Below are 13568 nucleotides of genomic sequence, written 5' to 3' on the forward strand. Positions count from 1 at the left end.
TGCTAACAGACACACATGATGCTAACGGACACACAGACACACATGATGCTAACGGACACACAGACACACATGATGCTAACGGACACACAGACCCCAGCTCACACATAGTGCTTACAGACACACAGACCCCAGCTCACACATAGTGCTTACAGACACACAGACCCCAGCTCACACATAGTGCTTACAGACACACAGACCCCAGCTCACACATAGTGCTTACAGACACACAGACCCCAGCTCACACAGGGATCCCGAGGTGCAGTCGTGCTCTTAGAGCTAGTGATGGTGCAGGTGAATCTCTGTCGTCTGGTCCATCGCCCACTCTGCTCTAGCCCCAGTGATGAGCCCTGATGTTAGTCAGGTGTGGGTCCCTGTAGCGAAGGGAGAGCGTGGTCACCCCACCGGGACATGGTTGCGCCTCCGATGACCTCCCAGTAGGGCATCCCACTTCTGACACCATTTGTAGCGAAGGGAGAGCGTGGTCACCCCACCCGGACTCGAACCCGGGTCAACGGGGTGCTAAACATGTGCTCTGACTGCCACATCAAAGAGCCCGGCTCAATGGCATGGCAGCCAGAGAGCATATTCACCTGTAGGGACGATCACATCGTCACAGTCCCTTTCAAGGCTCTTCCTCTTGCCCCACCTCCAGGCCATGTGTTGTTGTTTTTGTTTTGGTGTCAGCGGCTCGATCCCTAGGTGATGTTTATTGCCTTCTTTTGTTTTGATCTGATCTGTTTTCTAAAGTCTACAACCATATAACCATAAGCCTTTGAAATATGGTTTAATTTTGAAAAGCTGATCATTGTGCTCTTGGTAAATGTGGCCCAGTGGGGTACATTGGCTTGGACAGTTAAAAATAGAGAAACCCAAAGCTTGTATGTGGTCTTCCAATGTTTGTCTCTGTTTTCTATAGAAACTCCTGCAGCTATGAGGGGAGGGAAGGCCCAGTGTGGGGTGTGGACAGGCTTCTGTACTCTACTCTGCGTGATGCTTGTCCTCGATGTCCACGGCCGTCCAGCCAACATCTCAGTGCTCAAAGATAAAACACTTAACAGCAAAGAGGAGAACGAGATTCTTCCACCAGACCATCTTAATGGAGTGAAGATGGAAATGGATGGCCACCTCAACAGAGATTTCAACAAGGAAGTGTTCCTGGGCAAGGAGATTGAAGAGTTTGAGGAGGACTCAGAGCCCCGCAGGAACAGGAAGAAGCTGATGGACATTTTCCAAAAGTAATGTGTAACACACCTAGAATTCATACTGCATTAGTAACATCTTTAACCTGCCTTCACTGTATTTCCCAGGCATTTTTCTTATGTGACGGGTACCATGCCCTCCTTATTCAGGAGCCAAGGCACCCACCATTGTGCACTGTCTGTTATAGGGTCTTTACAAATACAGTGAAAAATAGAGAACTCACAGTTAGCTCTTCTGATTGCGTAACAATTGTGGGAATCAACACTGTGATGTTTCCAAAGGTCACCATTTATGTGCTATGCTGACAGGCATACAGAGTGGTACACAGATGTCAATCACCTAAAATGTCCTGCCTGACTATCTTTTTTGAAATATATATTATATTACACTATTGTTGGCAGTTATATAGGATTGTCTACCACTGGTTGGCAGTTATATAGGATTGTCAAATGTCGACATAAGGAACATTGCTCCATAGTGAAACTTTACCAAATTGAAACTTTGTTGCCCAATGTCTCAAAGATGCTGCCCGTGATTCCCCCCCCCCCCCCCCCCCTTATAACTGACTGTATCCCACTCTCCCCTCCTTTAACTGACTGACTGTATCCCACTCTCCCCCTCCTTTAACTGAATGGCTGTATCCCACTCTCCCCCTCCTCTAACTAACTGACTGTATCCCACTCTCCCTACCTCTAACTTGCTGTATGCTGAATGTGTTTTGCAGGGTGGATCTTAACCATGACAACAGTGTGAGTGCTAAGGAGATGCAGCGGTGGATCATGGAGAAGACAGAGGAACATTTCCAGGAGGCCGTGAGGGAGAACAAGCTCAGCTTCCGTGCGGTTGACCCTGATGGAGATGGTGAGAGGGCCGTGTGATCCTGAGTACAATAGAAACCCAGTCTAGATTCAGAAACCTGACACAACACCTGACACACATTCTCAGCTCTCATACTTTTGATAATGATCAGCAAATAATAATTGTGTAAGTTTAGCTTGGTGTCCAAATAACTCTTGTCAAAGCATACACATTTACATTTGGAAAGAACTATTGAGCACATCAATAATGAAATTCCTCATGACCTTTAGCATGTGTGCAGTTCAATGACAATTGAAGTTTGTGAAAGACACAGGACATCCAAAACACTCTAGTGTCTTCTGTAACCTTGAGACTATTGTGAAATGTCTGATCTGATTGCAGGGCTTGTGACGTGGGATGAGTACCGTGTGAAGTTTTTGGCCAGCAAAGGCTTCAATGAAAGAGAAGTGGCAGAGAAAATCAAAAATAATGAAGATCTCAAGGTGGATGAGGAGAGTAAGTCTGAGTTTGCCAATATTACCTCTAATACTTCTTTTCCCACAGGCACACAAATTGAAGTCCTTTTACACAAAATGTTTTAGATGGTGTAACTCTTGTTGTGGGCAAGATGGCATTACAGTAACTAAAAGAGTGGCCTTCTAGAGACCGGATGTTCTAGTTAAGTACACTGTGGTCGTGGTTGATGGTCCTAACCTTCTGCTGTTTTCACAACCTGCAGCTCAGGAGGTTTTGGAGAGTCTGAAGGACCGCTGGTTCCAGGCAGATAACCCCCCAGCTGACCAGCTTCTTAATGAGGAGGAGTTTCTGTCATTCCTGCACCCTGAGCACAGCCGTGGGATGCTCAAGTACATGGTGAAGGAGATCGTTCGTGACCTAGGTATGAGACTAATGCCCTCACCTCCTGTCTCCTCACAGTAGGCAGTCTCCAACGCTGGCATCAGACAAACTAATACTGCCACTGAGTTGCTGTCACTGGCATAATTTCCATGTAAGATGAGCCCTCCAGGCTGAGGACAGATTCAGGGCATACTGGTGATTCTCTCATGGTCATGGTCTGGATTTCTGAAAATGTAAAGAACATTAAACAGTGGTTGTAAATCCCCATTTAGCAGCACTGCAGTGACAAGCAAGTTTTAATTGGTAATACAAATCTTGAATGTTTCTTATGGCACCAATAAATCTCTCTGTTATGTGTTTAGATCAGGATGGTGACAAAAAGCTCACTCTGCCGGAGTTCATCTCTCTGCCCATGGGGACGGTAGAAAACCAGCAGGCTCAGGACATTGATGATGACTGGGTCCGTGAGAGGAGAAAAGAGTTTCAGACCGTCATTGACACCAACCAGGATGGCATTGTGACCATGGAGGAGTTAGAGGTGAGAGACAATTTCATATGTAATGTTACAGTGAACCTTTCCTTCACTAAAAACAATGAAGAATTTATTTTATGTAGTGGTCCACTGCAGAAGCAAAAGAGTTTCACTGATATGATTCAATTCAATTCAATTTTATTTATATAACGCCATAACAATTCAATTGCCTCTAGGCACTTTAAAAAGCCCTGAGCAAAATGCGTCTATAGTAAGCTAGATTATCGGGATCAAGGTTAGGTTTTTTGAGAGATGGTTTTATCACAGCTATTTTGAATGAATCCTGAAATTAGTAAATTATTAATTACATTTGAGTAATGTCTCACTTAATAAGGGAAGTGCATGTTTAAGTAGTTTTGTGGGGATAGGGTCTAGTAGGCACGTCGATGATTTAGATGAGAGGATCAGGGAGTTTAGTTCATGGAGGTCAGTGGGTGCGAAGAATTCAAGGAGAGCACCCGGTTGATGGGGTGTTGCCATAACGCATTTTGGAAGGGTTGTAGGGTTACAGAGGAGGAGGAGACTATTCATTTGTTCTCTTATTGTTAGGATTTTATTATTGAAAAAGGTCATGAAATCATTACCACTAAAGATTATGGGAACAGAATGTTCGATTGTGTTGTGGTTTTTTGTTAGCCTAGAAATGGTGTTAAATAGGAACTTTGGGTTGTTTTTACTACTATCAATCAATGTAGAATAGTAAGCCGATTTCGCCTCAGAGAGTACTCGTTTATAGCTTAGAAGACTATCCTTCCATGCCAGGAGGAATACCTCAAGTTTGGTGGAGTACCATTATTTTTCTAGTTTACGTGTGGTTTGTTAAAGTGCACGAGTCTGATCAGTGTACCATGGGGCCAGTTTTTTCAATTTTCTTATGCTCTTTTTTAGTGGCGCAACAGCGTCAAGGGTTGAGTGGAGTGCATGTATGACGCCTTCAGTTAGTTGGTCGATGAGGTGGGGGTGTGCGTACGCCATTTACTTTGGCAGCGGTAGGAGCTGAGGCGAGGGCGACGGGAAGTTTTGATATGAATTCAACTGTAGTCCTGTAGGAAGGGCAACGGCTGTAGAAGTGGTTTAATTTCGATGTTGGACGGAGTTCTAATTTCATGTTGAATGTAATTAGGTGGTGATCTGAAAGGGTAGTATTTTGGGGTAGAACTATAGGGCGGTCGATTTCTAGGCCATACAAGAATACAAGGTCAATGGTGTGATTATGGTAGTGATTTGGTGTGTTTACATGTTGTGAGAACCCGATAGAGTCTATCAGTGATTGGAATGCAATTTTAAGGCTATTATTTAAATTATCCATGTGGATATTAAAATATCCCACTATGAGGATTTTATCAGAATTTACAATCAGGGCGGATAAGAAATCGGAAAATTCTGATAAAAATTCAGTGTAGGGACCTGGTGGTCTATAATGTGTCACAAGAGTGACTGGGTGAGTGGCTTTTGAGTTTGGATGCATAAGATGAAGTACAAGGAGTTGAAATGATGCAAATTTAAATGTAGGTCTAGGGGAAAGACATAGGTTAGCGAGGAAAATAGTAGCTACTCCACCTCCACGTCCTGTGCTGCGGGGGATGTGGCAGTTAACATGACTTGGAGGGGTAGATTCATTTAAGGCTATGAATTCATCTGGTTTTAGCCAGGTTTCAGTAAGAGCATTTGGATGTTATTGTCTGTTATCAGCTCATTTATAAGTGCACCTTTTGATGTTAAGGACCGAATGTTAATAAGGCCAAGGTTTAGTATTGAACAAGTTTAATTTTGTGCTGATAAGGTTTGTATCTTTATTAGGTTTTCCTGATAAATACTTCTTCTAGTGTGATTTGCGTTGGGTTTTTGTATTCTGGGTATCGATACCGCAGAGAGTGTAGTGGTGCAGCAGAAGTTAGTGTGGGGTAATAGGTCTGCCTTCCAGTTCTAGTTATTGGTTGTCAGTAGTACGTTTTGGCTAGGTGGTGTTTTAAGTTTTAAGCTGAGAGCGACAGAGAATAGGGGGGGAAAGAGAGAATTCCCAGATGTAATGTAATGTGAAAGGTAGTGGTAGTGAGCGCAGTCACTGGGATACTTAAGTACAAAAGCAGATAAGCAGCGTTCCGGGGCTAGAGAGGACGACACAGTAGCAACTCTATCAGTAGGAAGTGGCGTCCGGAGCTTCTGAGAATAGGGTCAGAGGATACATGTACCTTAAGTTCACCAAGATCTATATTGAGAATTATCAAAGCACAATCTTTTTAATAATATTAATCGTTCCATCATTTGAATTCATTTGAATGCAACCCACATTGGGCAAGTATGCATAGACACGAGTTGTAGACAGAGTATCAATAGGATTGTCAATAACAGGTTTTATTATGTGCTGCACTGTATGTTCATCATTAACTATTCATTGATTAAGAGAATGGATTTCAAAATGGAAAACATTAGGCCTACGCCTCAAAAAGGCCAACTGTCGCTTGATGGCGCAGCAGCTGTGTGCTTTTCAAACTGGCTCAGAACAGAACGTATCATTTCTATGGCAACTCCACTAGTTCAAGTCGTATTGGCCACGAGCAGAGAAATCTAGAACAGGCGCATTTCCTTTTTAAGGTTTTACGTTAACATAGAATCATATTTTCAATTAAATTCAATTTGATTATTTGATATAGCGCCATAACAATACAATTGCCTGTAGGTGCTTTACAGAGCCCAGAGCCTGAACCCCCTCAGTGCAAGCACAATAGCAACAGGGGCAAGAAAAAACTCCCTGTTAGGCAGGAAGAAACCTTAAGCAGAACCACAGCACATAAGGGGGGACCCATCTGCTTGAGGTTGGCCGGGTGGAGATAAGAAGGGGGAGGTTTGTGTGGCAGAAGGGTAAGGGAAACAACAGGGGTTGTACACAGCCAGTATTTAGTTTATATACAGACATCCGGTGGTAAATACATGATACAGGCAAGACCAGTTGTGGGTATACACTGTGCTCATAGGGTAACTGTTACAGGGGTAAGGGATGTAGGGACAGAGAAACATTTCAGTGGTGGCAATAACGTATATTGTATATAAATGCTAGCATAGGGTATGGGGTAGAGTAAGTGTACGGCAATGCAGTGGCGGTGAAACCAAGGGTTTCTACAGGTAGACCAGGTGGAGAGACTACAGCAGCGTCCCATGGCGGAGTCTAGATTAGGAGGGAAAGAAAAGGAACAGAGTGAGTGGGTAGAGTTCGGCTGTCCATATGCCTAGATGAGGAGTGGTGGGGGTGAGGAGCAATGTGTCCACTTCCATCAGCAATTGGAACATGCTATAAGGGAGAGAGACATTTTCCTGTTCGATATTTCACAGTTGGGAGCCTTTGTCCTAGACACATACAAATAACACCCTTTTACACTTTTCAAATATATATAGGTAGAAAACTATGTATTTTTAGAGCTTTGTGGGGAGAATAAAATGACATGCTGATAGGTGAAAAATCACCCTAGTTAGTTCAGGACTCCGGAGCTGCATGTAAGTACATTTATTAGACAGACAACAACAACAACAACAACAATTGCAATCGAGCACCCCTCCCAGCACAAGGCTGAAAGTGAAGTTATGATAAACCAATCGCACAATGTTTATATAGTCAGAAGTTAAGCTTTCAGCAGGGATAACCACGTGGTGGATTTCTCACGTCCGAGGCTCCCTGTCTTGCAAGGATGGCAGTTTTACACAAGGTCGGAAGAAGCACAGTTCCCGTCATCTCCTCTGGTCTAAACATGCTCTTGTTCATATGCAGACTAAGTGGCACCTCTATATTCTAGGTACACACACAGAGAGAAAAGCCATGCTCCGGCTTTCATAAGCACATGATTCATACAAGGAATATATTAATACAAGGCACTTGATTCACATATTTTTAAGTCATTAACAGTGTTTGGAAATAATCTCACATGCACATTCCACCTCTCATTCAAAAAACAGCTCTTGGTGACTCACCCATTAGCAAAGAGAGCTTTTCATATGATAACAGTATGGTAAATCAAAGACACCTATTCTTATGATAACAGTATGGTAAATCAAAGAGAGCTATTCTTATGATAACAGTATGGTAAATCAAAGAGAGCTATTAATATGATAACAGTATGGTAAATCAAAGAGAGCCATTCATATGATAACAGTATGGTAAATCAAGCCACTCTTGTGCCAATTTGTCTGTAGCAATACCAATGACAAGGTTTTCTTGTAATAACTTTTCCCAGACACCACACAATCCAATAGAGAATATGTCCTATGTTGGTTGTGAGGAGCATCAACTCACTTTTCTTCAGTTTATCACAAACCTTTTTAGGTTTAGTAGAGGTGATATTGAAATGTTCTTTTCTGCTATATGTAAGGGATAATTTATAGTCCGGCGGTCATTATCTAAAAATAACAGTACCCCGAGGCGCAGCGTAAATGACCGGACTACTTGCAGAATGATATGAAAGATGTGAGTGTGTGTGATTAGAATCACAAAACCCGTTGCCAATGACAGTGGTCATTAACTTTTCGCAGTGGTGAATATCAAGAAATTACAGACTTGCGAACGTTGGGGGGCCCCATTCAAATCAACTGAACTTTATGGAACCTTCTGAAGAGCCATAAAATAAATAGAAGTATGTTATCAGCATATAACGATGTGTTGAGGTCCGCCTTCAATTCTTATGGGAGTTCCCTCAGTGTTTGGCCTTATGTTGGTGGCAAATGATTCCATAGCTAGTGCAAATAAACACTAAGTCTCAGTGGCGGCTGGCGACGTTTGTTTTTTTTTGGGGGGGGGGATACAGGATAAAACAGGTGCCCACACATTCACATGAAAGGGGTTAAGATGGCTGCGGCAAGATTTGTGCTTCTTATATTTCTGGGTGAAGTGCTTTAGTTCCCTCACCCCCATTGCAGTCCAGAGTGTTTCAGTCCCAGGACTTTGGAACAACAGGCAGGGAAAACAAAAATACGCATCACTCACTAAACAACCAGCTAACCAGCTCCGGTTAGCATACAGGCTTGATGAGAAGCTCCGGTTGTACGTCCTCCAGCGGTCAGTGCTCTAATGCTGAATTTCTTAATCCGGACGTTCGGGTCCCATGTCTTTCAGTCTCTTCTTATCGACATATTATCGTCGATTGAAAGGTGTTTCACGAAGAGATACAACAGAGTTTTCAGTCGGCATACTCACAGAATCAAAGTCTCTGCTAGATATGTTGCTCACGTCGATACGTGAGATGGGATGTGAAGGAATGATAAAGGTCTCTGATTCGACGAATAGTCCAGTCTTGTTGAAATAAGAAACGATGTGATTGGTTGGGGGCGCAAAATGTTGAGCCCCAGGATCGAACTGTCATCCGCCAATGAGAAGCTGTCCTTGCTCAAATGTTTCTGCCTAGTATTAGGGCTCCCATTGACTCCAACTTGGCCGGCGCCCCACCATGGAGGAGGGGCTTTTCTAAGTGATAACAAATGGCAATATATTATATTTGGTCACATTTAAGTGGTTGTTGACAGGGGCTTACGGTCTCCAACACACATTTAACACAGTAACACAGTACATTTCTTATTTTAATTATTTGATATATGTTGGGTTTTTTTTATCTCAAAATTTTAAGAGGGAAATGACCATTTACCCAACACGGACACAGTTTTGAAAAAACAATTACATATTTATTTTAGTGCTGTCAAACAATTAAAATATTGAATCGCGGCAAAGATAATTATTATTTTAATTATTATTAATTATTATTATTATTGTCCCTTATTCTAGGTCTCCCTGCTAGATTTGTAGTGTTAAAAAACCAGAGGCTCTTCTGTATTCTTACAGCTAGGAAGAATATATTATTGCAGTGGATAGCTAGACAGCCAACTGTTAAGGGTTGGCATGCTGTTTTGTTTGATTTAGTACCTCTAGAATACCTGACATGTGTGATGCATTCCGAATCCAAACAATTTTATAAAGTTTGGAAGCCTTATCTGAATTATTTAGACCCCAACGTCTCTGACATTTTTGGTAAGGGGATTTTCTGAATGGTCGTAAGAGAGAATACTTTGCTGAGTATCTGTTTTCTTTCTTTATTCATCATTTTTATTGTATTGAATGTGTGACATAGTTAACTCAAAATTGATCGCGATTAATCGCAAATGTATTAATCGCAAATTTGTATCTATTCTAAATGTCCCTTCAATCATTTTTTTTTTTATGCTCTTATCAACATGGAAAAGTGGACTGGCTTGCTTTATGCAATGTTTTATTTTATTATTTCTGTTTGCCGATTTTCTGTCAGCGATTCCCGGGACACTTAAACACAGAGGTGCAAGAATTTTGGTGGGCATGTAGCCCCACTAGATGAGCGTGGAACCATTGAGTTTCGTTTTGATCCGTTGCACCCCCGTCGGACTGGACCCGTTTTAGAGAGGGTGGGGCGATTCAGTTTTCTGTGAATATCTCGAAAACCGAAGGGCTTAGGAGGACCAGATTTTTTTTGTATGTTGGTCTTAAGAGACCACGTCAACCATTCCACTACCACTTATTTCATGTATAGCGCCACTTAGTTACAAATGAAAAAGCAAAAATGGAGTGTTGTAAAAACTTTTAATTGTAAGTTGACAAGGTCAGAACTGCACGAAATCGGAGGTGGGGGTTCATTATGACACCTTCTGACTGCACGTTAAGTTTTGTGGAATTTCGTTCACGGGGGGGCATGCGATAAATTGATTTATATGATTATACACCAACTGGCCTGTAGGTGGCGCGACAGTTTTCTCCGAATATCCCGAGAACCGTAGGACCTTGGAGGGCCAAATTGTTCTTGTATGTTTGTGTCAAGGGGCCATGTCAACCCATACCATAACCAGTCATTACATGTATAGCGCCACCTAGTAAAAAGCAAAAATTAGGTGTTTTAATCGAATATATGTCAAAGTGCTCTAAAAATTACCAAATTTGCCAGGGACATCAAGCCTGTAACCGTCCATCTTCGGTAGAGTTTTTGTCCATGGATGGAGCAAAATGGCTCTGTAGCGCCCCCTAGAACATTGCAAAAAACCCTGCGCATTGGGGTTATTTTGGCGTAGCTTGACGGAATTCGGTACACGTCTTCATCATGCTTGGACGCACCAAAAAGTCTCTCGCCGCCATGGTGGCAAGTCCACAGGAAGTCGGCCATTTTGAGTGGAAGATGAGTTTTGACGGCGTTTGCACACCTCGCATCTGATCGAACTCCTCCAACAGCTTTAATGGTAACGCCTTGAAATGTGGTCCGGCTACTCTTCAGCCATGGGCGACTAAAAGTTATATTGGATTTTCTCATTAGTCGAAAGGTGTGGGCGTGGCAGACCCTCAAACTTTGCCAACTTGTTAGTGCTTGCCACAAAACACAAAGTCTCTTATAACTCAATCGCATGTATGTCAAAGTGCTCTAAAAATTACCAAATTTGCCAGGGACATCAAGCCTGTAACCGTCCATCTTCGGTAGAGTTTTTGTCCAGGGATGGAGCAAAATGGCTCTGTAGCGCCCCCTAGAACATTGCAAAAAAACCTGTACATTGGGGTTATTTTGGTGTAGCTTGACGGAATTCGGTACACGTCTTCATCATGCTTGGACGCACCAAAAAGTCTCTTGACGCCATGGTGGCAGGTCCACAGGAAGTCGGCCATTTTGAGTGGAAGATGCGTTTTGACAAAGTTTGCACACCTCGCATCTGATCGAACTCCTCCGACAGCTTTAATGGTAACGCTTTGAAATGTGGTCCGGCTACTCTTCAGCCATGGGCGACTAAAAGTTATATTGGATTTTCTCATTAGTCGGAAGGTGTGGGCGTGGCAGACCCTCAAACTTTGCCAACTTGTTAGTGCTTGCCACAAAACACAAAGTCTCTTTTAACTGTTGCGTACATTGTTTGATCCAGAGACAATGTCTTAGGGTGGTCCGGCCCGAACGCGTACATATGCCTGACTGATATCACCTATAGCGCCACATGTTGGTGGTTGGAAACTTCACTTTGTTTCCACACCACATGTGATTGAACTCCTCCTACAGATTTAATGGACAGAGGAGGCTCTTCCATTGAGGAAACGGAGGAAGAACCTCCTCAAACTTTTTGAGAATGTATTTTTGTAATTGAACTGACTAAACTCCTTTTAAAAATACAGTTTGATATCAGTTTTTAATACTATGAATATTATAATTTGTTTCCCTAAGTTAAAATAACATTAGCACCCCCTATCGTAACAAGAAATTACTGCACGGAGGACGTCCTCCCCTTGGCTCCCATTGAGATCAATAGGATCTGTCTCTGATACTGCAGCTCGTGGGGCTCATTCACTTACATTTCCCAGGGGAGGGAAGACCTCCCTAGAGTCTGAGTCTGCGCCAATATCGCTTAACCAATAAACAACGGATTTGGCGTTGAAGGGAGGGGATTAGACATTTATACCGAACGAAGTTTCCCTCTTCAACCATTCTGCAGAAGGATATCGATAACACGTCGCCCTTAAAGATTGTTGTAGAAAGATTGCAAATAAAGAGGATGTGCAATGGCGAACGAAGAGATTGTTCATGTTTTATTGAACAAACCGTTTCATTCATTGAGCTACAGAGAGAAGGTAAGTATCAAAACAACAGGGAAACCTGTTCCAAAAATCCAAGTCACTAAACCCAATGGTAAAACCACTTCCGTTAATACTAAATGGTATGCGAAATACTTATAGCTCACAGTGAGTGGTACCATACAAAAACAATCGGCTGTACTGTTTTGTTTAAATCGTTCATACGCCTATTGTTAGTCTGACTGTTCACGTTCAGCTGACATTCTGAATGGAAATTGTTAATGAATGTTTCAGAACGCGATGTGTTTCGTATCTATTCTAATTAGCTTACTTGTCACTTGGGCATTGGCCTCATACTTGGCTACTTTGAGTGATAGCTGTAATAATCTGGCATAATCTGAGCAGCAATTATAGGAAGTTTTTGTTTTTGCAATTTTAGAGAACAAAGGTAATTTACTCAGGGTTTGTTCTTTTTCCATAGGTCTATTTGTTTAATATAAGCTTAAAGCATCTGCTAAAACAGACAGATAGCCAAACATAAAAATATATTTCTGTTTAATACAAAATGTAGTCAAAGTCAGTCCACCCCTAAGTGATCAATGAACATTGACCAACATTCTGAAACATCCACATTTGCCACAAACAATGTTAGGCTAACAGCCCATGTTGTAGTTAGTGAAAAATAATGTTCTCTTACTTGTTGCCTTTTTTACTTGTTGTTTAATATTTTGGAAAGGATGTTAGTGAATGATTCAGAGCATGGTGCATCACTTTTGGTCTTGTGTCTTAATTTTTTCTTAAAACAATTGCAGCTGAAAATTTGTCAAATAGTAACCAATAGCTTTAGTAATTGAGGGGGAAAAAAGGCCAAATGGTAGGCCCAACATTTAGAATGCAGTTTTTCAAATCAAGAGTAGGCCTGATTTGACTAATTGGCTTTGCATCCTTTCCTTCTGGCCTTGTCTAGTCCAAAGACATGCTGTCCACCAGCTTTTTAAGTACAATGGTGCCACACTGGTGGCTTTGTATCAATTGTATCCCTGCCTGCTATTTTGTAGTACTGTAGTCCACAAAAACACCCTGAAACAACTTGTATCTCACATACTTATACCACCAAAGGAATAAGCAGGGCAATGGCAACCAGGCGCACAGTCCTTCCTCCCTCACTTTAAAAACCACCAGCCTCCACTGAATGGTAATGCCTTCAAACGTGGTCAGGTTACTCTTCAGCAATGGGGAATTAAAAGTTATGAGAATCTTTTACAAAGTTTGAAGGGTGTGGGCGTGGCAGACCCTCAAACTATGCACTCTTCACAACTCCAGTCACTTAAAACATATACATATATTGTCGAGAGTGCACAAAATTGAAGGTGGTGGATCATTATGAGACCCTCTGAATGCATTTGTGCAATTTTGTCCATGGGGAGCCATACAATAATTTTTTTTTTATGTGACTGTACACCAACTGGCCTGAAGGTGGCCTGACAACAAATGACAATACATACATTTACCATTGGCCAAACATAAGATATTTTAAGGGAATGTCTGCTTTTGATGGGTGTGTGAACAGTTTTAAATAGATAGTACAATTCTGAAAACAACATATTGTGTTTGGGTCAATTCAACTTTTCTTTA

At 42.0% G+C, this 13568-nt stretch overlaps 1 protein-coding gene across 2 annotated transcripts in view; it reads left to right on the plus strand.

The window, feature by feature from the left end:
* The window catches only part of sdf4 (stromal cell derived factor 4), a 28402-nt gene that overhangs the window by 2035 nt on the left and 12799 nt on the right, over nt 1-13568 (plus strand). For both annotated transcript variants that reach the window (XM_080853576.1, XM_080853577.1), the window contains exons 2-6: nt 917-1235; nt 1925-2061; nt 2401-2514; nt 2738-2896; nt 3219-3394. In XM_080853576.1, coding sequence (XP_080709702.1) covers nt 931-1235; nt 1925-2061; nt 2401-2514; nt 2738-2896; nt 3219-3394 — 891 coding nt within the window. In that variant the 5' untranslated portion in view covers nt 917-930. The remainder of the gene's footprint in view (nt 1-916; nt 1236-1924; nt 2062-2400; nt 2515-2737; nt 2897-3218; nt 3395-13568) is intronic.

This window comes from Sprattus sprattus (assembly GCF_963457725.1).
Source record: "Sprattus sprattus genome assembly, chromosome: 16".
In the NCBI taxonomy this organism is placed as follows: Eukaryota; Metazoa; Chordata; class Actinopteri; order Clupeiformes; family Clupeidae; genus Sprattus; species Sprattus sprattus.